The 27,761-nt window shown below is 42.6% G+C and overlaps 1 protein-coding gene across 4 annotated transcripts in view; it reads right to left on the reverse strand.

The window, feature by feature from the left end:
* The window catches only part of LOC137415012 (receptor-type tyrosine-protein phosphatase kappa-like), a 566,119-nt gene that overhangs the window by 362,828 nt on the left and 175,530 nt on the right, over positions 1–27,761 (reverse strand). For all 4 annotated transcript variants that reach the window (XM_078783392.1, XM_078783391.1, XM_078783393.1 and 1 more), the window contains exons 3-7: positions 26,263–26,561; positions 24,894–24,972; positions 10,646–10,761; positions 9,568–9,727; positions 731–1,024 (exon numbers count right to left, since the gene is read on the reverse strand). In XM_078783392.1, the coding sequence (XP_078639518.1) occupies positions 731–1,024; positions 9,568–9,727; positions 10,646–10,761; positions 24,894–24,972; positions 26,263–26,561 (948 nt within the window). The remainder of the gene's footprint in view (positions 1–730; positions 1,025–9,567; positions 9,728–10,645; positions 10,762–24,893; positions 24,973–26,262; positions 26,562–27,761) is intronic.

A 27,761-nucleotide genomic window follows, 5' to 3' on the forward strand; every position in this document is an offset into this window, starting at 1 on the left:
CTAACATTGCCCAACCAACATTGTGTAATAAGTTTACCAAAATGGATTACACAGCAGGATCCTATCTGTTAAACATATCTTCGTGGAGCAGTGAATCACAACAATTTAATTTACAGCCGGGGAAAAAGCGCCACCACAACTTGCGTCCATTGTCCAACGAACACCCATCATCCGCAAATGTGTCTCCACCCGCGATCGTTCACAATGTTGTGGGAACCTTCGTTCATGTTCTCCGCGCTTTAACACACTCTTTGCCAACGGTATTTTTCATCAGAAAATTTTAAATGAAAAAGAATTCCACTATTCACTGCACATCTATTGAAAAGCTCATTTATCATACTTATTTGTGCACCATGAGCAATTTTACAACGGAGCTTTGTTCTTGTTACAGAATGCTACGAAGAGGAATGACTTGATTACATTCTTCTTTGAAATATTCAGCGTTTAAGTATTTGATTGCATGAAAATGTTAGCAATGACAGACTAGGTAATCATATTATTTAAATTCCTGCATAATTACAGTCAGTGATCTCATACAAAATGTAAGCATAAACACGTAAACAAAATACCTTGATTTACAACGACCTCAAAACGATGTAACTTCGCAAGTTCCTTTAAATAATTACTACGATCTTTCATGCAGATCTGAGGATCTCAACAGACCTCATAGATGTGGAATCCCACTTCAATCTGAGGACAATTAATGGACCGCCACACACCACATACATACCTGCACATTTGGTCCGAGTGATGAGAGGAGGCCCAGGAAGTCCAGTTCCACCCACATTGGGTCTGCTCAGCCTCACACGGATCTCATACACAGTATCAGGCTCTAGATGCCACAACTTGTAGGTGTTGCTATGTGCTGGGTACACTTCCACATCAGGTGCCTCTGCCAAGTGCCACAACACCTCACGCCGAATGATCGGGCCCTCACCCATAATCGAGTTGGCATTCAAGTTGAGCCATAAACTTGTGGGGCCGACACGCATGAGCAGTGGTGGTGCCACTGGCGTGGGTGGTTCTTTATGGGTTGTGGATTGAGAGAAAAGAGAGAGAAACAATAGGGGAGAGAGGAAAAGGGTGATGTTATTTCCAAAAACATACTGATCATGATATATAATCACCATGATCACCTCAAAATGGAAAAACAAGGCTACTCATCTCTACAAGAGTGCTAATCATCAACTTCCACAACCTCAAATTTTACTTTCTCCACCAAACTTGTAAATGTATACCATTGAAGCAGTCTGGTAGTCTTTCAAATTGTTACCTGTAGAGTTCACACTATGAGAGTTCTTTCCTATGCAGCAAAACCTTACATTTGACTTGTGCAGCCAAATTACCATACAAAAGTAAGTTTCACCACATAATGGAAATAAACTTTCTGAAGATCTCAGTGCTCTTGTAAACCAAAAACTTACATTGAATGTGAATAAGCGTTCTACGTATTGCTGAGCAATTGTGTCTTTAACGATGTAACTGTGTCACTTGAAATGTGGTGGTGACAGTGAACCCACATGACGCACTTGCTGCAAAGGTCCTGACCAATATCGAGTGCATACCCCACTCCAACACGTTTAGGCCTCCATTACACAAGTAACTAGAATGGCACTCGGTAGAGCGCATACCTCCGCTAGGCTGAACTGTTCATGTGTTGAATCCCATTGATAGGCCGGATCTGGATTCGGACCTAAACCAAAATCTAATCGGCTTGTTCTTGTCATCTAACCAACTCGTCCACCAAGGTTAGTTATAACTTGCCCATAACTTTTTGAAATATCGTGTTACATATAGCTTTTCACCCGATCTCTCAATGGTGAAGAATCACTTGAAAATTAAACAACCCTCGTATCCGAATCCATATTCAGATCTTCACCAAAATCAAATCAAATCGTCCCAGTCACACACGCAACCAACCTCTCCATCAAGTTTCGTCCAAATCCGTCCACAACCTTTTGATATATCCTGCTATATATCGTTTTTGGCCCAATTTCCCAATGGTGAAGAATCACTGAAGAAATTCTAGTAGCCGGATCCGAATCCGGATCTTCACCAAAGTCTAACCATTTCATCCTTGTCACAAACATACGCTACCTCACTGCCAAATTTCGTCCAGATCCGTCAACAACTTTTTGAGATATCTTGTTCACAGACAAACAGACAGACAGACAGGGGTGAAAACATAACCTCTATCCACCTATGGTGGCAGAGGTAATAATATTTCTGAGCTGTAACTGGGAAGGAAAATCTTAAAGTTACTGTTGGCTTAGTTGCATTCTGTGAAAGGAATAGAAATGGTAACTGCCAAATGCAGTGTCATCCGCTATGATGCTTCCCATCAGCCTCCAGGCTTTAGAAGCCTTTTTGGCAATTACAGCTTGCTTTTTCTTTTGGGAAAGGAATCAATCAATGGCTGCATTTCTGGCTCATGTCTGTCATCAGTGTGAAGGCATTTCAGCCACAAGAGCCAAGATCACAAGCAATGAGGTACTACATCTAAAGATTATCTCTCAAGTCAGGTCAAGCCTTGTTTGTCAGGAATTTTTTAGCAACTCCTGATCTGCTATACAAGTTCACAGTCACCATTCCAGTTAAGAGGTGCTCTTTGGAAATAATCCCTCACATGATAGCTTGCAAGCTGAACTCTTGCTATTGAGATAAAGGGTGAGCAGGGAGCACAAGGTTTATAGGCTCCATTTAATGATGACCAGAAACGTGTCCATGTATTGATTCTGCTCCAAAAAGGGGCTGACAATGCCAAAAAGAGGCTTTTAAAGTTTGTCGGCTAATGGACACTGGAGGGAGCAGCGTAGTAGTTGACAACACTTAGCAAAGGGTGGTTAGATGTTTGCCTTTCAGAAGTTTCTCTTCCATCTTCTTGCAGGTAAAAAAATCCCCCCCCCCTCCCACCCCCCAAAATAAATAAAATAACAAATAAGCCAAAATTTACATTTACAGTGCCCTCCATATGTATTAGAACAGTGAAGTCAAATTTGTTATTTTTTCTATATACTGCCGAAATTTGGATTTGAGATAAAACGATGAATATGAGGGCAAGAGTACAGAAGATCAGCTGTGAATAATTGGTATTTCTATGGCTATATGTTTTACTATTGTAGAATAATAGCATTTTTATGTTCAGTTCCCCCATTTTAGGTATGTGCATAGTTAATTTTAGGTCTCTGGATTGGCCATTCTAACACTTAATTTGAGCAAAGCAGCTGTAAACTTGTTCTCCAAGCACTGCTTTCATACATTGAAAGTGTGTATTGGATCGTAATCTTGTTGGAAAATGAAGCCTCTTCCAATTAAACAATTTCCAATAGGAACTGCATGGTGATGCAGTATCTGCTTGTACTTCTCTTTTTTTGCACACAAAGTCAAGGCTCGTGAAATAACTGCAACACAGCATGGATTAGGACATAGCAGAACAAAAGGAAGAGCAGAAATAGATGGTGCAAACGCCAACAGCAGGGCCGAGGGACAAAATATATGGAGACGGATAAACAAGAGATGGGGTAAGAATGAGGGTTAAGGAAGGATGAAAGATGGACAATGTGGATGTAAAAGCATACTCTCAGGACAGAAAACTGGAGGTTTGGAAGAAGGTGGGCTTGGAGGATTGGGGGGGGGGGGGGGATGTTACAGGGGTAAATAAGATCATGGTTTTGGATGGAGGAATGATGAAGAACAACACATCAGACTCATGGAGGGAGAAATAAGGAAAGGGAAGCATTTTAAAATGTTTTTAAAAGCTTTTAACGGAAGAAGGATTAAGCATTTCATTCAATGAAGATTCAGTTTGGAGATCCTGACATAAGGGAGAGGAAATTCAGGAGGATTGAGATCATGTTTTGGAGTGAAAAAATACGTTTTTTTTAAAGTAAGAAGGGGGAATAGGATAACGTTTTGGAAGCAGAAAGGACAATACTTCAGGAAAAAAGAAGCAGAATGAGGAAAGCGGTGTCAAAGCAGAGACAGAATTTCCATGCTGGCATTCAGATGAGTCCGCCTTGAGCGACATAAAAACAAAATTGACAACGCAGCACAAAGTACTGAGGTTAATAAAAAAATTGGACAAAAACCACAAACAGCAACATGGACAAAAATATAACAGAAAAATGTGACGGATCTCATTCAGAAAACTTAGTTTTGATGCGGTAGAAGGAGTAGCTGCAGATTGAACTGACACATGGAGCAAACAAAACCTACACATGGAGTTTCAGGCTATCAGTACATACAAATGCCATAACACACACACACACACACACACACACACACACACACACACACACACACACACACACACACACACACACACACACACACACACACACACACACACACACACTTCCTTCCCCCATACGATAGGTAATCACACCTCCTTAGGCCTAATATCAAAAGAAAACCCTATTCACTTTCCCCTCTGGTATCAGAAATCTAAGCATTTTATGTTGGCCAAATGAGACCACAGTCGATCAGATAAATCAAAACGACTTGCTTCCAGCATCCTGCTGCTGCCAATGAATGGAAATGGCATCCTGTTCACAGTTTTAGTGTAGTATAAGTGATCACACTGCAATATCTCTGAAGGGGTGTTCAAGCATAATCTAATGCACTGAAAAAGTTGGTGAATAATGGCCTGTCTTTACCAAATATTAAACTCCTCATAATTTAATAGTCTACGATATAGGTTGCATATTGTGCAGCAACACAGATGCTAATTCTGAATCAGTGCAGCCTACACTACCAATGCAACAACGCAACAACAACAGGCATTTTAAGGCCATTTTCCCTGCTAGAGCAGGGGTTAGCCTTGCGGTCCCCATGACAATCTTCTCCATTTTGCCCTATTTTCTGCTACCAATATGACCTATTAATTCCTAATTTAGTTAAAATGTTAATAGGTTGACCCTCACTTTCCCCCCACATCTTCACAAAAATGTGAGAGTTCTGCAAGTTGAAGAATTACACTTCAGCCTCCCTACCTTCCCAATAAACCTAAGGCTATTCATAATCTTGGCTATCTTAAGAGGATGTTGAGCTCTGCAAAATATCTTTTTTCATCAATCTTCACCAACAACACAAACCTGAGCCTGATAAAGACACAGTTGGAGGCAAAGCTTCACCTTCCATTTTTCCACATGAAATACTGGGCCAGTACACTTGAAAGGAAGAGTGGCTGTAGATACCTCCAGGGCAAAGTTTGATCTTCTTTAATTATTTATTACCAAATGGTTATGTTCATGCCCTGCCAAGCTTAAAATCAACCCCTCTTCAAATGAGCAGTAATAATGTTTCAAGAACTTCCCAGGAACTTGCTAAATACCCAGGGGGCCGGATGACTGAATTTTGAGAAAACAGACATGGGCTGCTGTAAAAGGTTTTGCACCATTATTGCAGTCTATAGATATATAGAATCAATATCCAGGTGCACAACCTTGAAAAAAAGTTGCTGGAAGCTGAAAAATTGACAAAATACAAGATGGCCGCCACCAAAATCCAAAAATTTACAAATCTTTATATCTTTGTGACTAATTATCATAGAAACATGAATAGGGTGTCTATTCCTAGGTTTATTGACACACAGAAGCCATTGCCATCATCAGATTTCCACTATAGTACTCTCAAATTGAGATATAAGACATTTATATTCTAATTTGGTGAAAATCAGCTAAATGCAATATCATTTACAACATGAATGACATTTATAAACATTAATAGTTCATTGTCTAGTTTTCATCCAGCTCTGATTCCTCGCTTTCATTTGGTAGGGCACGACTGCACCGATCCACTGATCCCCCACACCTACATCCAACATAGCATGGGATACTGTTTTTGGCACATGAGCAGTTTCGCTTGCAACCTTTGGTACATTTACAGCACACGGCAGTTTGCATTTGTTGTGGCCATGCAGGTTGGGTGGACATTACAGGGACAGGATGGTTATCTACAAGAATCCAACCATAATCCTCAATTGACACATCTCTTGGTTTTGGAATGTGTGCTGCCTTGTCCGTGATCGTTGTGAGAGCCGCACGTCTTAAGTGCTGGAGAAACGCATCTTCTGAGGGTGGTAATAGTTTCAACAGTGTTGACTTGTTGTTGAGAAATTTGAATACTCTCAGTTTGCTCAGTGATGTATCAGAAAACACCTCGTGTTTATTGCTGTACACAGACACCAGAAGTTCTCGTGCTTGAGAGATTACAGCGTCGGTAAGCTCGAATGATTGTTCATCTTCAGCAAAGGCTTGCAAAGCTGACAGATCAAGGGTTTTGCTGCTGGCTAGCCAAGTTTTTTTGCCAGTAAAATATGGGTAGCTAGTTGTATCCCTACCACTCATGCTATGGATGAACGGCAGAGCTCGACATATAGGTGCTCCTAACTTCGCTGCTATCTCGTGAATGGGAAGGTAACTTTGTGGTGCAGTCCTTATCCACAGCTCCTGAAGGAAGTTCAAATGTGTTGCAGCGCAGTATATAGCCAGCACTATGATGTCTGTGTCATTGGCATATATCACAACCCTTTCCACGCTATCATTTTGTGCACTGTACATCGTGTGCAAGAACACGTGCGTGTCTGCCTCCTCTTTCGTTGACTGCAGTTCAAGTACGGGATGGACATCGCCAGGTGTGACGAGAACTGTTTTTGTTTTGTCACAAAATCCACCACCCAGATAGAGCTTTGTTGGTCCATGGAGCGATGAGCTGAACCACCACTTACTCCATTCTTCACAAAGGAAGTTCTGAAGTTCTGCTTTATTTTTAGACAATCCAAAGAAATCTTGGGGTTCTGGAGTTTCATAATGCTCTTTGACCTCGTATGCCTTTCCATTTTTCGTTTGATCACATCTCTTTTGTCTCTCAGGTGCTTTGATACTGCTGGAGCTATAGCTGTCACAACAATGTGTAATACATCCGTTTCTGCAGGCAAAATACTTCTCAAACTTCTGCTGCAATGTTGTGCAACATCTCCAAACGTTTCACCTTTTTTAAACGACCACTGGCGTATGACATGCATAGCGTCGACAACTACTGCAGTTTGTTTGTGTGTTGCAGGTAGGGAAGTCGAAAGTTGGATTCCAGTATCATCTTTGACGGCCTTGACAAGGCTGGCCTTTGTTCCAGATCGCATTTCACCATCTTCGGTGAATAAAGATGGAGGTGTTTTGCTGCAGTCGTGATTGCCAATGAAATTGACAATGTCAACTTCTCCTCCACTGGCAATGACTTGAGTTATGCGTAATAGTGCTGAGTTATGCGTAATATGCATCACCTTTCCCAGCTGTGGGTTTCGCCTTTGTCTTTTTGGGTTTGAGGTTTTGTGTGTAAAATGTCTGGAGCTTAGCTTTGACTGTTGTGGGCTTGTCGTTTGCCAGGGCACTGTTCAAGGCTTGGATCCCCAATTCTTTCACAGAGGTTAGGCAAGTTTTCACTGTATCATCCGCACACTGACCAGTGATGATATTGACAAGATTGGTGGACTTTGATGTGAAGGGATTCGTTTCTATCGCTGCTAGCATGTTGATGATCAATTCGTTGTCGTGCGCTACACGTTTGGCACCTGATTCATGGTGTGGTTGTGCACTGTTCAGGTGCATCATTTCTTTCAGCTCTGCAGATACAGCAGCAGTAATAGGCTTTGTATAAACCCATTTGGTACGGGCAGCTTTGTTCAGAGTAATGCCATCCAAGCCACTTGCTTCTTTTGCATCAGCATACAAGTTTGCTCGAGGAGCATATCAGGCGATACTGCATTGTGTTCGCCAGCAGATCTTCTTCCAACAAATGCTCCATCCATGAAGGCTTGGTGTATCTCTGGGGCAGTCTGAGGCAGTTTCTTCATCTCAGACAGATAGAGAGGCAACGACTGTTGTCCATATTTGTAGTGTCCATCCGCAGCAAGGTAAGGAAGCATGTTTGCACTCTCGTGTAAGTGTCCCTTCCAGTTTGCTTCTCTTTGATTGATTATGAATCTTTGGAGAATATCAGTCATCTGTAAAAAGGTCAACCAAAACACTGCTGTTGGAGATACCTGAAGTGACTGGTCAAATTTGTCCAATTGTTCTCCAAGTAGCTCTAGATGTGGACGTGCCTTTTCAATCTCTAGTTTCAGCATGGTTTTGTCACCTTGCTTCTTTAGAATATTCGTCAAAACGGTCTCAATGGCAGCTGACCATTGGCTGGTCTCTTGTTCTGCTGCCCAAGTTTCAAATGCCTCCCAGTAGAGACGCCACATCACTTCACTCAGTAGGCGGATGGCATGCAAGGTCTGGTAACACTCAGCCTTTTCACCGAACATTTTTTGCGCTGTACCTGCAGTGCACAATCCTGAAGAAACTAGGATGTCTTCTGCACCAGACTCTCTAACAATCTTACATATTGCCTTCAGGTAATTGTGCGACAAGTGAAAGCCCCCCAATAACAGCACAACATTTCCAAACTGTTCAGGATGCTCATCTCTGATGGTACGAGCAAGTTCATATGTTGCTTGATCTCCAGTAATAACTGTATATTTGTCACCCAGTTTCTTTGAGATTTTAACAATCCTGTTAATCTCTTCCTTCATTACTGCTGGGTCTGTTGGAGAAGATGGGATGAAGGATAAATATCCTATGTTGCTTGCCTCATGATGAGTCGACACTCTAGCACAAAATGCTGATAATCCAGGCAATCCTCCAAGCTCTTCTTCATCTGGCACTGAAAGCAATTGTGATGTGGTAACCATACGGATGTGGTTTTCGTACACCCAAGTAAGTAAGTAAGTAAGTAAGTTATAAACAAGTAAGTAAGTAAGTAAGTAGTAACATACCTTAAGTATACAAGCAATGTCATATGGTAGCCTCATATGCTGAAACTAAAATATGCTTACGACAAATACAGTCAACATAATGAAGTTAAGGATGCTCAAATGACTACTTCTTCTGCTGAAATTCGAATGTTGTTATTACTGTTATTAATTTAAGTGATTTTGTATGTGTTGTACCTGAAAACAAAAGAAAGTATGAGTGTAAGTATATGGCTTATTTAACTCGAGAAAGTCTGAAAATTAAAGGATTTTGTGGTATTTTGAGATTTTACTTTCACACATTTTAGCATGGAAGTTTCGTATCTCAATAAATATGTATTAGAGTGAAAATCTAATGATGGCAATGGCTTCTGTATGTCAATAAACCTAGGAATAGACACCCTATTCATGATTCTATGACAATTAGTTGCAAAGATATGAACATTTCTAAATTTTCGGATTTCAGTGGTGGCCATCTTGGATTTTGTCACTTTTCCAGCTTCCAGCAACTTTTTGGCAAGGTTGTGCACCTGGACGTTGATTCTACATATCTATAGACTTGAATGGCAATGCACAACCTTTTACAGCAGGCAATGTAAACTTTACACCCCTGGCCCCTCTGGTAAAAGTGGTGTGAACACAAAAGCACAAACAAAGAGTGTCTGAGGGATTAAGGAGAATGGCAAGTTGACAGGTTGTGCTCTGTCGGAGGTTTGTCAGTGTTCCTCTCAGAGATCACGTGCATTACAACAGGCACAATGGACAAAAACTCTCACCACGCACGGAGAGAGTGGCAAAGCTGGAGACAGAAATTCCCCTTGCTGAGTGTGCAATGCAGCGCAGGTGACCCGAGTCGCTCTTCTTGTGGGTGGGAAGGCTGAATGTGTAACGGTTTGGTGTCTCCACTGCATCTGTCAAATCTGCGCCATTTTTCCTCTGCACAAGTCACACATGATACTTCAAGTAAGCAGACTAAACACCATGTTTATTGTAGTGCGTCATTTATATTTAAAATCCATTGCTGTGGCACAGCCTCACAATTTAGCCATTACACAAAGAAAGCAAACAACACTAGAAATGCTGAATGGATAAAACCCTTTTGGAGGAAGAAACAGGCATACAAATTTAAGTAAATCCAAGTCAAATCCTAAAATTGCAAGAAAAAGAAGCAAATGTAACACACACACACACACACACACACACACACACACACACACACACACACACACACACACACACACACACACACACACACACACACACACACACACACACACACACACACACACACACACACACACACACACACACACACACACACACACACTTTTGAAATGGGCAGGGCTAATAATAATTAAGATAGAGGTGATTTAACTTTAAACATCGCCATTTTTCAGAAATATATTCACAATTTCCTAAAACCCTTCGATTCTTCTGATGTACCATATTCTGTTACAGACCGTCAGTGCTGCAAAAGCAGTTTTTTGGCAAAGGTTACATTGGGTGGTTTCCCATTGCCTTCCAGGCAGTAGTTAGGGCAGGAATTTGGAATTTGGTCATGGTGCCGGCTATAACTCAGCTAATCTTCACAAAGGACACCGTGGGTTCTTTACCAAGCACCAACTAATGCAGGCAGACGAGATTCCCAGTTTAACGTCGATCCATAGGACGACGCACACACATTGATGAATTATCCTGCCTGTGAAACACCGGGATGACAGCTTATAGCTGAATCGGGATTTGAACCCAGGCTAGACAGATTAGAGGTGTGTGTGCGTCCTCTAAGTCTAGGACATCCTCCCAGCAGCCCACATCTTGATTAGAATCAGATTATTTTCCCCCAAAAATCCTCACTTGTATCCATATCTTGTCGGGTGATCCAGACCGACCCATCGTAATACACTGCAGTGATGCATTTTGTCCTGCGTTCACCTCTGTCTTTGGAACAAGCATCAGGTTGGGAACACCACCTGTAAAAAAAGAACCCAATCCACGACACATCGCCAATTGTACTTCCTCAGTGAAAATATACCGAAAATGCATTTTAGTTATCATACAATGACCGGTACATGCAAGATGTATTTCCTTGTGCAAGACATGTGAAGAGGTTTTTACGCGCTCCGGCACATGATAAGAGGTTTTTATTCTGGTATACAAAATCTAAGTTCATAGAAGACGAAGATGACAGGAGGATAACATGGCAATGCAGTGACAGTGGCACAGTGGGGCCACATCATGCAAGGGAATGAACAAACATGAAAAGTGGAGAGACAGAGTGAGAAAGAGATAATGAGAGAAGGAAACCGTAAATTGCAAATGAGATGGTTCTGTGAGTTTGGGTGAAATGGGTGTCGAGAAATATTTTAGAGTACAGATGGGGGATGAGATGAGATGTGGTGCTCCACCTGCTTGTAGCCCTGGAGGGAAGAGTGCAATTGAACAACTGAAGGCAATTCCACAAAAGCAAAAGAAAAGAAGAACTAAAAGAGTGGAAGTGTACAGTAAGCCTGGATTTTGGAAATTGAATCATGAGGGGGCCACTGGGGGACCACATGCATGCTGGAGGAGCTGGGGATGGTTGTAAGGGCTGAGAAAGAAAGTGAGAGGGAGAGAGGGAATGTCATTAAAAAAAAAAAAGTGGTAAAGAAGAGGTGGTAAATAAATAAAATTTAAAGATCCTTCCGATGAGGAAATGACCAGTCGTTTCTGCTCGCACTCATTGATTTGCAATATGGCTAATTGTCACACATCAAGGTTATGCGATTGATCGACAGTTAGCCGGACATCAGGGGAGCGTGGTCCAAACTTGATTTTATATTCACAAGAATAACACAAAGTGACACTTTAATACACCAACACAGCACCGTAGAAAGCATAAGGTCACTGGCTTTTTTCTCTCCCCTTTACAAACTTTGTCATTTATACTCTCACTTCACAAACTTTCAAGAAAATCCCCTCCTCCTCCCTCCTCCCCTCTCACTCCCCAATTAAAGAATTATTTTAATTAATCTTTCAATTAAAAATTTTTTTTAATTCTTTTCAAAATCTCAAAAATGTTACATTTCAAAAATTAACCAAAATCGTTCCACTTTTACCGTTTTTGTCCCCCGTCGCACAGCGGAGCGAAAGGGGGACTATGGTTTTCCGCTCCGTCCGTGTGTCCGTCCGTCCATCCGTCCGTCCGTGCGTGCATGCGGGCGTCCGTGCGTAAGCGAAGGACCGCATTCGAATTTGGTGTGTGGGTGCAACCCACGTCAAAATCCAAGATAGCCGCCGCCATGTATGTCCGATGCCATGTATGTCTGAACCTTGTGAGATGAATATCTTGAAAAATAAGCGAAGTACCAACTTCTAATATGGTGTGTGGGTGTATCTCGGCATAAGCAAGAACGCTATTTAAAATTGGGTCGCCACGTCAAAATCCAAGATGGCCGCCGCCATGTATGTCTGAACCTTGTGAGATGAATATCTTGAAAAATAAGCGAAGTACCAACTTCTAATCTGGTGTGTGGGTGTATCTAAGCACAAGGAAGAACGCTGTTTAAAATTGGGTCGCCACGTCAAAATCCAAGATGGCCGCCACCATATATATGTCTGAACCTTGTGAGCGAAATATCTTGAAAAATAAGCGAAGTACCAACTTCTAATCTGGTGTGTGGGTGTATCTAAGCACAAGGAAGAACGCTGTTTAAAATTGGGTCGCCACGTCAAAATCCAAGATGGCCGCCACCATATATATGTCTGAACCTTGTGAGCGAAATATCTTGAAAAATAAGCGAAGTACCAACTTCTAATCTGGTGTGTGGGTGTATCTAGGCACAAGCAAGAAGGCTGTTTAAAATTGGGTCGCCACGTCAAAATCCAAGATGGCCGCCGCCATGTATGTCTGAACCTTGTGAGATGAATATCTTGAAAAATAAGCGAAGTACCAACTTCTAATTTGGTGTGTGGGTGTATCTCGGCATAAGGAAGAACGCTATTGTAAATTGGGTCGCCACGTCAAAATCCAAGATGGCCGCCACCATATATATGTCTGAACGTTGTGAGTGAAATATCTTGACAAATAAGCAAAGTACCAACTTCTAATCTGGTGTTTGGGTGTATCTAGGCACAAGGAAGAAGGCTATTGAAAATTGGGTCGCCACGTCAAAATCCAAGATGGCCGCCGACATGTATGTCTGAACCTTGTGAGCGGAATATCTTGAAAAATAAGCGAAGTACCAACTTCTAATCTGGTGTGTGGGTGTATCTAGGCATAAGGAAGAAGGCTATTGAAAATTGGGTCGCCACGTCAAAATCCAAGATGGCCGCCTCCATGTATGTCTGAACCTTGTGAGCGAAATATCATATCATAGCATGTTTTCTGCGTCTTCCACTTTGTCAACTCACATCACTTCACCGACGGGGGACCTAGGCGTAACGCTTGTTAACCTTGCCAAAGGAGATGGTATTGCATTTGGGTCCGTTTGTCTTATTGTTTGTCTGATTCTTTTTGTTTTTGTCTGTCTCTGTCCGTATACAATTTACCAATGTAGACTACAATTTTTAGACATCTTTTTCAACCGAGGACTTCCATTACATATGTGCAATTAAAATGCGAGTACATCTAAAAAGTATGAACGGCCCAATTAGAATTTGAGTACGTCTATAAAATACGTACTATAGAACCACACAAAACAAGTCTGGGTGATGGACTGCAATCTTCGATTGCTCGTTCTAGTTTAAATTAAATTAATTAGCAATAAATCGTTGCAAAAAATGGTTACTGAAGATACATTTTTCGGACAAATTTGCACCATTTTGAGTCGCCCATTAATATTTCATGGGTTTTATGCAGATCAAGGATGTAAGGAAGATACGGTCCAGCACTTTTTCGTTGTTCATTGCACCTGGTGTTGGCTTAGCGGTTAGGGTGTCGGCTTGGGATCCTAGGATCCTGGGTTCGAATCCCGGTCGATCGCTAAATTAACGCCAGGGGGGGTTGACTCAGCCTGTCATCCTTCCGAGGTCGGCAATTTGAGTACCAGCTTGCTGGGATGAATGATCACGGTGTGTACCCCGGTTTAGAATAGGTACACGGTATCCCTGCGCATCGTAAGAGGCGACCAAGGGTTGGCGTCAGGAAGGGCATCCGGCCATAAAAACATTGCCTCAAACAGGGAACCATGATTGTCATGGGGCCCGCAAGGCTATCTCCCGCTCTAGCGGAGAAAATGGCCTTAAAACGACCATTCATTCATTCATTGCACCATGATTAAGACTTTTGGTGATCGAACATTCTTCAGTTATGCTCCCAGAATGTGGAACTCCATCCCTTTTAAAATCTGCAACCCCTTCATCCGTCAGAGATTTTAAATCTCTTTAAAGTCACCTTTATACAGTTGCTTTGGGATGGCAGGATAGTCTTAGAGGTATGCGCACTCACCTCTGAGCTGTCTAGCCAGGGTTTGAATCTCAACCCAACTATAAACTGTTATCCTGGTGTTTCACAGGCAGGATGAGACAGCAATGTGGACATTGGTTCATAGGATAAATGTTAAACTGGGCATCCCGTCTGCCAGCATAAGTCGATGGGTGTTAAAAATCCCCCGATGTCTTTTGCAAAGAGTAAGTGGGCTATCACTGGCACCTTGGCCAAAATCAAAAATTATGCTCAAACCTATAGGGGGAACTAAATCAGCGGCACGACCACATGCCTGTGAGAACTGATGATAATCTATTGTCACTTGCTGCACACGAATGATGACGACTACGAAAATGAAGACGAGTTCCTTTTTCTTATTCTCTACCCTTGTGAATGCCCCTATTAATTGATCTACACTGGTACTTCATCTTTCTTCTTTTTCTGGTTCGTGCTTTGAGAATTTGTTTGAAAAAAAACAAAAACAAAAAACAGTGCCATGATACCAAAATGTGGCAATTCTCTGTGGGTGTTAAAAATATGTAAATATGTAAAATATGTGTAAAAAATATGTCTGAACCTCATAGAATCGAAAATGGCTTTGCCAAACTTTACACAATTTTGGATACCTGCCGTGGGTACCCAGGGTCAGGTCATGGAAAACGAACACCTTCACCACCCCCACCCACGAGTGTGGAGAGACCAATTGTAATTTTTGCCTGTACACGTAGAATAGTGGAAGTTGCCCCTGCTGAAGGCAGGGGGTATCGACAATGTAAAAATCAATATGGTACCATAAACGTTTTCACCATAAACGAGGGGATGGGGAGAGGTTAGTTGTTAAACAACTCTCACAGCAAAAAAAAAAAAATTCATCCCCTATTATACTTAAACACCAAAGTAAAGATAAATTACACCCAATTTGAAAAATAATTCCACTGTTAGAAAATGTTCTAGTTATATCTGCTTGGTTACCAGAAAAATGTTTTGCTGCAAGTTTCTTCCATCAACCTCCCAAACTCCTTCCCATTTGGCCTTCAGACGACGAACGTTAATATAATTTTTTCTGCATGGACCCTTGAATTTTCGATAAAGTGGGGTGGGAGGGGCTGATATAGGAAGTTTTTTAAAAGGTGGTGAATTGGTGGGCTAGGTTAGGTGTTTTTTGGTAAATGCAGTGTGGTGCTATAACCCCAATCCCCAATGACAAGTCTATGTCTGCATTATGTATCTTCCAAATATCAATTAATGTTGCGCTTAGTGTTTTTTTCGTTGTTGATTTTAGCTTTGCACAAAGGAAACTTTACAAATCAATCCAAAAACTATCACGTGTTCAACATGGAATCTGATAAAAGCTCTCCTTTTATCACACAACTGGACGGTTGTTTTTTGTTTTTTTTGTATACAGAGTCAAGGCTCGTGAAAGAGCGAACATTTATCAAACAAACAAATCAAACAAACAAGCAAACAAAGTATATAAAAAGGGGAGTGGTCGACAAGATGGGGAGAGAAGGGGAGGAAGCACACAAACACAACATTTGAGAGCAGGGACATCGGGAGATGTGTGGGAGGGAGAGGGCCTGGGGGGGGGGGCAGGATAGGTATAAAACGAAAGGACACCAAGGACTTCCAGGAAAGAAGTCGACACCTCAAAAAGTGGATTTGGGGTGAAATTAGCGGGGGTAGAAAAGATCAAGGTTTTGGATTGGGGAAGATAAGAGATGGTGGTGAACAGCCGTTTTAAAGACCTGGAGGGAGAAGTGTGATTGAAGAGAGTGAGGGAGTTTGTTCCAGAGGTGGGAGAAAAGAGGAATGAAGGAGTGAAGGTGAGCAGAGAGTCTTGATTTTGGCAGTTTAACCATAAGAGGGTTGCAGGCAGATCTTGTGCGACCTGTAGGAATATTTGGGGGACAGAGCCCAGAGAGAGCTGGGGGAGCAAGGCCGGAGAGGAGTCGGTAGGAGATGGAAAGACTACCAACCTGCCTGCGGTGAGTGAGTGAGAGGCCCTCGGAGTTAGCTTCATCGCGGGAGATTCCAATGATTCTGAATGCTTTGGTTTCAACAGCGTGAAGACGAGCTAGGTGTGAGGCAGGAGCACCAGCCCAGAGGGGGGAACAGTATTCCATTGAGCTGCGGATGAAAGCCTTGTATGTGGTGAGGAGCTCAGGTGTGCCAAGGAAGGACTTCGTACGACGGAGGATGCCCAGTCGGCGATTGGCTTTGGAGGCCAGGTTGAAAATGTGGTTTTCCCAGGAAAGATCATGGCAGATAGTGAGACCCAAAAGCTTGAGTGACAGAACTTCTTGGAGAGGATTATTCAGAAAGTGGATGGGAGGGTTGTCCAGTCGGTCTTTTCGGAGAGACATCGTAAGAGTGTGAGATTTGTCAGGATTGAAAGACATGTTCCACTTGTTTGCCCAGTCTGTGATTTTGTCCAGGTCTGCAGAGAGTGAGGAGGCTGCAGACTGCCGATCTGAGGGATGAGGAATGGAGCGGCAGAGAGTAGAGTCATCAGCAAAGAGATAGAGAGGATAGACGGTACAGCTTCCTCATTAGTTAGTGGCCTTCGGCAAACGATCTCAGCTCAATTGACTTCCGTGCATAACGTGTCGTCTTCCCGTGTCTGTCGATACGATGGCCTGCCATTGTAATATAATAAAATGAATGACGTGCATTAACAACTCGCAGCCCTGAGCCAAGTGCATTAACAATCGGCAGCCTTGGGTCATCGTGCCTGCTGCTTGACATGAAAAAAAAATTGTTGCCCTATTTGTCTGTAAAATTTGACAATTCAAGCATATCTGCGTATTAAATTGGCATCATCCTATACTGAGTGACTGGATCGTATCCAAAGTGATCAAAACATATCAAAAGTGCTGTTTAAATCATATTTGGCATTTTAAAGAGATTTGTTTGTAAATTTGAATACCAGCACAATAATAAAAGTAAATAAGTGTGGTGAGGCAGCAACTATACATTTGTACTTGAATGTAGAGGATTATATTGGTAATTAAAATTAGTTTGACCAATTAATCAATGTCCTTTGATGTTCTTGATGCTGGGCAATATTCATCATCATCATCATCATCACCACCACCACCACCACCACCACCACCACCACCACCAAAACCACCACCATAAATGGCCACACAAGTTTTCCATATCCACACCCCTCTATCCCGAGCATCCTATCTGTACATCCCTGCATATCCCTATCTCCCATCTCAATTTTATTCTGCCCATTCTCCTTCCAATTATCCATAATCAAAAGCCTGCCTGACCACATCCCATTTCTCCCTCCTGAGAACATGCATGAACCAAAAAACATAAATGCAGACGTGCTTCCTATGCCTTATCGCAAAATCATGTTTGCTTCCTTCGTGCTTCCTTCCTAAAACATTTTGCTACCTCGGAGACATGCTGAATGGAGAAGGTGGATCAGACTCGGCAACGGTAGCTCGAGTGAGATGTGCATGGAAGAAGTTTCGGGAACTGAGTGGCATGCTGGCGAGGAGGGGAGTGTCGTTGAAGCTGAAGGGAAAGGTGTATGCTGCATGTGTGAGAAGTGTTATGATTTATGGGAGCGAGACATGGGTAATGAACATAGAGCAGCAACGAAGGCTGGAAAGGGTGGAAATGCGAATGGTTCGATGGATGTGCAGAGTATCATTAAGAGAGAGGAAGACAAATGATGAATTGCGAAAGATAATGGGAATAGAGCCTGTGATTGATGCTGTGAAGAGGAACAGGTTGAGATGGTTTGGTCATGTGTTGAGGAAGGATGAAAGTGACTGGTTGAGAAGAGTGATGGAAATGAAAGTCGAAGGAAGTAGAGGACGGGGAAGACCGAGAAAGACTTGGCTAAAGATGGTGGAAGAAGAAATGCGGGCAAGGGGGGTTAACAAGGAGAGATGCAGAAAATAGGGCAAAATGGAGAAGATTGTCATGGGGACCGCAAGGCTAACCCCCACTCTAGCAGGGAAAATGGCCTTAAAATGCCTGTTGTTGTTGTTGTTGTTGTTGTTGTGCTTCCTTCCTAAAGACCCAGAACTTCACTCCATAAGGGAGAACTGGTCTCACTTACAATTTTGTAAATCTTCACCCTTAACTGGAATATTTTGTTCATTGATCACTCCTGAAACTCATCTTCCATGTACTCTGCCCTGCCCTCACTTTCCACCACACATCTTTACTGAAACTATCCCCATCGTCCAAAGTAGAACGCAGAAACTTTCGGTTTTTTTTTTTTTCCCAACTGCTTCAACTCCCTGCTTGCATTATCCCAAATATCCACATAGTCTTCCTTTTGTCTCTCACCATTACTTATGTTTTCCCCATATTTAACCTCAATCCTCAATCTCATTCTCATTCTCATCTCAATCTCATCCTCAATCTCATTCTCAGAGAGCCTCCTCAGCGTCGACGAGTCTGGCATTTCACTCAGGCCAACTGGCACGGTCTTCAAGCAGCCATCAATCATCTGGACTGGTCTCCCATCTCTACCGCCTCTGACATCAACTCATCCTGGGAATTCTTCCAAAGTAAATTGCTCTCTCTCATGCACAGATTTATCCCATCTCGTCTTCAGTTGTCATACACTTCCTCCCATCCATGGTACACAGAATCTTGTGGTGAGGCTATTGCCCAGAAACAACTTGCTTTCGTCTCCTGGAAAGCAAATCCAACGGAAGGAAATCTCATTTCCTTCCACAAAGCCCGAAACAAGTGTGTGTCCACCCTCAGAAGAGCCAGGAAACAATATCTCTCCGTTCTCAGGACAGAACTCTCTTATCTGTCTCCCTCTTCCAAATCCTGGTGGCGTCTGGTCAAATCTGTTTCTGGTGTTTGTTCCCCCTCCATCCCCTTTCACGTGTTCCCCACGTGAAAAAGCTGAATGCCTCAACTCTGTGTTTGCCTCTAAATCTTGTGTCCAAAACCCATCCCTCTCTGTACCCACCGTACCCAGTCGTACCCAGCTGCTCCTGGACTCTGTGTCCTTTCCTCCTGACAAGGTGGAAAAGTTTCTGTCAACCCTCGACTCTGATTCTGCAACTGGACCTGACGGCATCAGCCCACGGGTCCTAAAATCCTGTTCTTCCGCTGTTTCACTCCCTCTCTCTGTTCTCTTCACCCTCTGTTTTGCTCAAGGTCATCTGCTATCTGCTTGGAAATCTGCCAACATCACTGCTTTGCACAAAAAAGGTGCAAAAACAGATCCCAGCAACTACAGACCAATCAGCCTTCTCCCAATTATCAGCAAAGTCATGGAATCCATCATTGCTTCAGATATGAAATCTTTCCTCTTCTCCAATGGCTTGATCTCTGATCATCAATTTGGTTTCAGACCTGGTCACTCTACTCTGGACATGCTGCTTCTGCTTTCTCAACAATGGATGGAGGTCCTCAATGCCAAACAGGAAATTAGAGCTGTCTCCCTTGACATATCACGTGCCTTCGATACGGTCTGGCACCCCGCTCTGCTCACCAAACACTCCTCTTTTGGTATCCATGGAAATCACCACGCATGGCTGGCGGACTTCCTCTCTAGTCGTAGTCAACGTGTAGCCCTGAATGGGTTTCTCTCATCTCCTCTTCCTGTTCAGGCTGGAGTTCCCCAAGGCAGTGTTCTGGGCCCTGTGCTTTTTCTGGTCTTCATCAATTATCTCTCTGACTGTCTTGAAAATCCCCTCTATCTCTTTGCTGATGACTCTACTCTCTGTCGCTCCATTCTTCATCCCTCAGATCGGCAGTCTGCAGCCTCCTCACTCTCTGCAGACCTGGACAAAATCACAGACTGGGCAAACAAGTGGAACATGTCTTTCAATCCTGACAAATCTCACACTCTTATGATGTCTCTCCGAAAAGACCGACTGGACAACCCTCCCATCCACTTTCTGAATAATCCTCTCCAAGAAGTTCTGTCACTCAAGCTTTTGGGTCTCACAATCTGCCATGATCTTTCCTGGGAAAACCACATTTCAAATCTGGCCTCCAAAGCCAGTCGCCGAATGGGCATTCTCCGTCGTGTGAAGTCCTTCCTTGGCACACCTGAGCTCCTCACCACATACAGGGCTTTCATCCGCAGCTCAATGGAATACTGCTCTCCCCTCTGGGCTGGTGCTCCTCCTCACACCTAGCTCGTCTTCACGCTGTTGAAACCAAAGCATTCAGAATCATTGGAATCTCCCACGATGAAGCTAACTCCAAGGGCCTCTCACTCACTCACCGCAGGCAGGTTGGTGGTCTTTCCGTCTTCTACCGACTCCTCTCTGGCCTTGCCCCCCCAGCTCTCTCTGGGCTCTGTCCCACAAATATTCCTACAGGTCGCACAAGATCTGCCTGCAACCCTCTTATGGTTAAACTGCCAAAATCAAGAGTCTGCTCACCTTCACTCCTTCATTCCTCTTTTCTCCCGCCTCTGGAACAAACTCCCTCACTCTCTTCAATCCCACTCCACCCTCCAGGTCTTTAAAACAGGTGTTCACCAACATCTCTTATCTTCCCCCATCCAAAACCTTGATCTTTTCTACCCCCGCTAATTTCACCCCAATTCCACTTTTTCGAAATACCAACTTCTGTCCTGGAAGTCCTTGGTGTCCTTGTGTTTTATACTTATCCCACCCCCCCCCCCCTTCCCACGCCTCCTCCCCCCAAGCCCTCTCCCTCCCACACATGTCCCTGCTCTCAAATGTTGTGTGCTCTCAAGTGTTTGTGTGCTTCCCCTTCTCTCCCCATCTTGTCTTCCGCTCCCTCTTTTTTATATTTTGTTTGTCTGGTTGATTTGTTTGTGAAATAAATGTTAGCGCTTTCACGAGCGTCGATTCAGTATACAAAATAAATAAAAATAAAATCCCCCACTTTCCTGCCATGCAACCAACCTGAAGTCTGTCCACATAATCTGACATCACCACAAAATCATCTGCTTCATATTGTTCCAAATATTGATTATTAGACACAGGTCCAAGACTCCTGAGGGAGTTTATGCGCATCACATGTGAAACAAGGGGGATTAGTTAACAATGGACAAATAAACATAGTACGTGCTTTGTGAACCTCAAAACCCCAGAACGAGGAATGTGCTCACATGGGAACAACAAAATGATGCAAACTTTCAAAATATCGTACGACACAACTGAACGACAAACAATAAATATTTTCATTGGGGCTCAAGGGGGAAAAATTGCAATTAACCAGAGAGCATACAGTGCACAGTTTCGGTGAGGGAATATCGATAAACATGGATAATTTAGAGTATTCTCAAATCTAGTGCAAGATTAATCAAAGCAAACTGTATAGTATCTTGAAAGAATATATTTTGTTACCTCATTAAAAAGATAATCATCGTGCCTGATTTCATTGTACAGTAAATGCAACTTTACTCCATCACACGCAAGAGGAAGGCATTTATAATATGAATACTAATTGCATTATAGCCACATCGGAGCAACTGTAAATGAAAATTTTTCTGCGTTTTGTATTTTGAATAGTAAAGATAAATGAGCAAGTAAAATAACAACAACAACAACAACGACAACAACCTGTACAATACTCCTTGCAGAGCGTTGGTACTGCCGACGAAGCAATTGTTTTGCCATAAGGTGGTTTGCCATATTTTCTAATAATTTAACATGATCACAAATGTATGGTGTTATTACCTCCACCACCAATTGTGGATGGAGGTTATGTTTTCACCCCCGTCTGTCCGTTTGTGAACAAAATATCTCAAAACGTTGTAGACAGATTCGGACGAAATTTGGCAGAGATGTAGCGTAAGTGACAAGGATGAAATGATTCGATTTTGGTGAAGATCCGGCTTCGGAGCCGGCTACTAGAATTTTTTAAGTGATTCTTCACCATTGGGAGATCGGGCCAAAACCGATACATAGCAGGATATCTCAAAACTTATGGACGGATTTGGATGAAACTTGGTGGACCGGTTGGGTGGCTGACAAGGACGATTCTATTCGATTTTGGTGAAGATCTGATTAATGGATTCGAATATGAGAATTTTTTTTTTTTTAAAGTAATTCTTCACCATTGGGAGATGGGGCCAAAAACGATACATAGCAGGATATCTCAAAAAGTTATGGACGGATTTTGGACGAAACTTGTTGGACATGTTGTGTGTGATAAGGAAGAATCGATTCAATTTTGGTGAAGATCGGATCCAGATCCAGCCAGAATAATTTTTTAAGTGATTCTTCACCATTGAATGATATGGCCAACAAGGTGGAGGTATGCTCTCTACTGAGTGCCGTTCTAGTTTTTTAAGGTGGTTGGGGGGAGGGGGCTAGTGGGAGGGAGGGGTGGTGATGGTTCATACCCGTTAATCATCATTTAGAATTTGTTGCGATCAATTTATATTTGTAACTGAGAGTGATGAAACAGTACGATTTTCATTACTGAACTCCACCTCCCCAGAGCCAATTTGTTGACCTCATCGAATAGTTTTTTCACAGCTACTGCGTCATTCCCACGCAATATCGGCATGCTCCGAGTACCTGCAGGCAAGACAAACTATACACAATGTGCGGCAACGCAGTTCCAGGACATTTTAATAGTACGAAAGGTCGATGCCATGCAGGTATTATATTATATGCTTAGCTAGAGTTGCAAAAGTAGCCTTTCAGTTGTGATTGTTCAACAGAATTTCAAAATATCTGAATACGTGGAGCATCTTCAGCACCCGAATGAGCCAATGCCTCTATGAGGAACATTGTCCATGCTCTAAAGCAGTTGCAGAGAGAGAGAGAGAGCAAGATACTCAATGCCTGCATCATTATTCCTGGAATCGGTAATCTTAAAATCCATTTTCTCACTGGTTCTCCTTAGCACATCCATTATTAATTATTTTGCCATTGTTTCGCATTCCCACGTCTCACGGAGATTTAACCTGCATCCATTTATAGCTGACGCTGTCACCTTTTTGTATCCTGAAATATCCTGATTCCTGATTTTCCTGATTTTTGTGTCACCTGAAAATAATTTACTGAATGCCGAGATTTGAAGCATTGCTTATTTGTCCCTTTTTGGATTTTGTACTGGAACCTAGTTTAAGGAAGAAGACAATCAAATCATCTGAAGATTTGTGCACTGTAATGCAGCTTGCATGAAGCAAATGTGCATACTATACATAATATATAGACGAGTCCTAATGTCAATAAATAATAAATTATAGCAAACAGTCAGTGTCGAGGAATTACAAATAAGCTGAGCCCATTGGCAAAATTGTTAAATATATTTCGCTGCAGAATAAAAATGGCAGCATTTAATAGCACACGCATTGGCTTTGAAGAGTATGTAAAATGACAGGACATCGGCTGTATTTGCTAAGAATAAGTTATCCAGGCCTCAGCTGGTGTGGCTTAACGTTTCAATTATGGACACGATTTGGCCTAAACGTCTGTCACCAGTAAGGGAGACATCCGTTCACATATAGCTGCGCACATAAAGTCACGCTTCGCTACTTCATTTGCCTGATTAGCATGCAGAATTCAATCAAAATGACCTCCGAAACATCCACTGCCCTTCATAATCTATATAAATTGTTAACTAAATCATCACCCCTGTTCCACAAATGCCTTCCCGAGAATTGCTGGAACTGCACTTCTGGCTCCAGGTCAACTTCTTGGAAGATCAACAAGTCTAGGTGCGCTGCAGCGCGGCGGCTCGTGCTACGGAGATGGGTCCGAGCTGTGTACATGGACATGAACACAAACCCCAGTGCGTACTTTCCTCATCATACCAATTTCATAAACATGGAAATGACACATGAGGATGAGGAAAATAGATTGTGGAACGAAAATTGCACTGCAGTGCGAAGTGCAAATATTTCACGGCAAACAAATTCATCCTGAAAACCTGTACTCAATCGGAGTGCAAATGTTAACAATCAAAAAATAAATAAAACTGAACAAATCTTTCTCGAGATTTCTTTTTTCACTCTTCTATATAATATTAGGTAAAAACCCTGGTGTTGGGCTAGCGGCTAGGGTGCCGGCTTAGGATCCAAGGATCCTGGGTTCGAATCCCGGTCGATCGCTGAATTAACGCCAGGGGGGTTGACTCAGCCTGTCATCCTTCTGAGGTCGGCAAATTGAGTACCAGTTCACTGGTAATTCCCTGTTTGTCGTTAAAGGCGGCAAAAAGGGTTGGCGGCAGGAAGGGCATCCGGCCGTAAAACATTGCTTCAAAAAGGGGACCGAAAAACAACAACAACCACGGTTCCCGAAAAAGGCCAACCCCCGCTTTGCGGGGAAAAATGGCCTCTAAAGGTGGTTTTTTTATATAATATTAGGTAATGCAGTCAAAATTGGAGCGCTTTTAGTGGTTTTTCACACTCGGTCTAAAATGCAAAGATGTTTTGCTTTTGAAAACCTAAAGCAAAATGGAAATGGAATGGAAACGGTGCCATACTCGTTGGCCAGAGAAAGCTTTTATTCACTACCTTAGAAGTGCTTAGCTTATGAATGTATTCGACATTCAAAAGGGACAAATGAGCCGAAGACTTGAGAGGAAGCGAGGTTGGAGCTCGAGGGGTTTTGCTTCCATGTGAAATTAACACACTTCAGCAAAGCCTTGCACAAGGACCCCGACAACTTAGCATATGAACAAGGATTGCTTTATGTCACTGCACTCGAGAAACAAAAGGACAAAACACTGGGCCTTGTCGCAACAATGAATACATGTAAAGGTACTTACTGCACGGGTGTCCGAAAATCTCCACATCAGTGATGGCCGTGAAGGAGTGCTGTCCCGTAGCCACAGCCTCAAACACCACCTGAAACGTTTGACCAAACCACGTTTCATTTAAATGCAAAACCCACATTCAATGAAACGATACCTTTGGAAGGTATACAAATAGAGCGGCTCTCTTCGACGTCACCAACCAATATGCCTCCGCCCACATTATTATATCATTATGCATATATGAACCAGGTTTGAGGTAAATCACCTCAGCTGTTCAAGTATCACATTTTTAACTGACATGACCTCTGACCTTGACGTTTGATGCCAAAATCGAATCGGTTCATCTTTGCATCCTAATATAAACAAAACTTACACCAAGTTTGGTCAAAATCCCATCACTGGTTCGCAAGTTAGCTCGGTAAGACAAAAATTTTTACCTAACGAGACCTATGACCTTCGACCTCATGGCCCCGTCATCTAATCAGTTCTTTGCATCAGTATACATACTTGTACCACATTTAACTGGGATCCCTTCAGCCGTTGTTAGGTTATGGTGGTAACAAAACCTATCGTGGACGGACGGACGCATGGATGGACACAGCTGGATGAAGAACTCAAAAACCTAATGCTTGCAGCGACTTCGTCAGCGGAGACATAAAATGGTTACTATGGTTCTGCGAACTTTGAATTGACAAAATGAAACATCAGGACCAATGTGGCAGAAATCAGAAGTAGCATTTTGACAGGCTTGTGATAGAGGGCTGATCAAAAATGGCTAATAACTTCCACATTGCTTTCAAGGCTTCAGATCCAGCACAGAATATACGACCGTTTGTGAAGCAACGGATGGCCTTGTCAAGGTGGTGCCACCAGACAACTTTTGGCAAAACTTTCTGGAAAAGTTCATAAACGGTTCTTCAGCTTTGGCACCAACAGGAAGCAGGGGTGACAATGCACAAGCATCTTCAAATGAAATTGGTATCATCCGTCAATAATATTGACACCATAATTTCCTTCGGCCCCTGAATGGTTTTAAAAGTTGAAATCTGTTATCAGTCTCCAAACTTCATTAGAATGACACGTCTACACTGCACAACCAATTAGCTGGACATTTGGATGACCCATCTGGATGATGGAAATTTAAATGACCCGTCTCCACTGCCCAACCGATTGGGAATTCTGAGTATTTTCCTCCAACCAAGAAGCAATATATTTGGCTTGTGACCACAATTTTCTTGACTTGTGATTGGAGGAAAACTTTTAGCCCACCGAGGACAGTGTAAATGGACCATATTAATGAGGCTATATGTGAGAAAAGAAACTTCCAACACAATGGGTAATAAAATACCCATATATTTAAATTTATCTGAAAAGTTGTTACCTTATAAGAGCTTGGCCAGAAAGTGCTAACAGACACTTCTGCCTTTATCCAGGCGTCTGAGCCTGGTTGCCAGGCATCCCATACAGGCCCTCCTAGGCCAGCCCCATTCTGGGGCACGTAAACACGAAGTGCCGCAAGAGTGGGCTGGTATCCAGGTGCCACCAAAGCAGCACTGCGCATGGCCAGTTGGTAGGCAAAAGTAATACAGTGAGTGTCGTTTTCCATCATGGGGGGAAAGGCGAGTTGTGCAGTTGCCCCAGGCTGATGGTCTCCAACAGGGGCGACCATGAGTAGATGGCCTACAAAACACACAAAGCACAACAGTAATGATAAAGGAAACATCGAGCTCGTTGCTTCAGCAGGCTCGATTTGTGTTGGCAGAATTTTAATCGTTGCACTGGCACCTTTTGCATTCCCACAGAAGGCCTCAGTAGCCAACACCATCTACTTTGTACACTCTCGACCTCTGAAACTATCTCCACCATTCATTCTTTTTTTTTCTCAGCTGAGTGACTAAATTCTGCACTTAAAACCTTTCAATCTCCAGCCAGAATGCCAAACAGCTTGCTCATCACCCCTTACCTTGACCATCCCTTCATGCTGAAGTTTATAATGCATTTTCAAAACCTTCTCACTGTGTTATCATCTTGAAAAAGGAACTTGTGTGGCCATGGTATAATGAATACTGAAAATGGTGCATGCTATGACAACAACAATGATCCTTCAGCACATCCATGAACCTGAAACGCCATATAAAGCAAGGGGTAAAGGCAATGCTTTAATAACCAATTTATTCAAACTCATACTCGAGGTGTGTGGTGCTTCCTCGCTAATATCACTAATATCGTGGAATACTAGTCTCTGTGAAGACTATTTCTGGTCTGCATTGGCAAACAAGATAAATGATGCTTTTTATAAACTAAAAGCCAACAAGAGCATGTGAACTGCCGTGGGAAATGCGGTGCGGCTGACATCAATATGAGCCCTTTGTCATAGCATCAGACAGAAGCGTGGGTGCAGGGATGGCGGGTGTGTTGAGAACAGGTCAAAATCAAAGGGCTGTGCATTTGGTAAATTGATTATAAGAGGAAAATAAAAACTAGATATCTGTCATCGCAAACTGATCACCAAGGGTAGCCAACCCTCCCCAGCCCTCATATACCTTGTATTTCCATTACTGATGCAAAATTTCATTCCGAAAGTCAAGCAGGTTCCAGGATACAGCTCGGAAATTGATACACTTTGGAAATTTGGAGTGTTGTTGAGAGTGCAGAAAGAAAGATATATATATATATATACATACACACAAATTTCTAAATGGTGGTTTAGTACTCTTATGGGTCTAAGAAACTCTATGGTACCATTCAAATTGGGTATGCCAAATGTAGAAACAAACCATACAGCAGCAATAATCCTTCCCCTATGCTTTAGATAGGGGGAGGCTCAATAAATGTTCACTTGTGAAAATTTGGCTTCAAGTTTATAATAAAACCCTATCC

The sequence above is a fragment of the Myxine glutinosa genome, chromosome 8 (assembly GCF_964187855.1).
Source record: "Myxine glutinosa chromosome 8, kmMyxGlut1.1, whole genome shotgun sequence".
In the NCBI taxonomy this organism is placed as follows: domain Eukaryota; kingdom Metazoa; phylum Chordata; class Myxini; order Myxiniformes; family Myxinidae; genus Myxine; species Myxine glutinosa.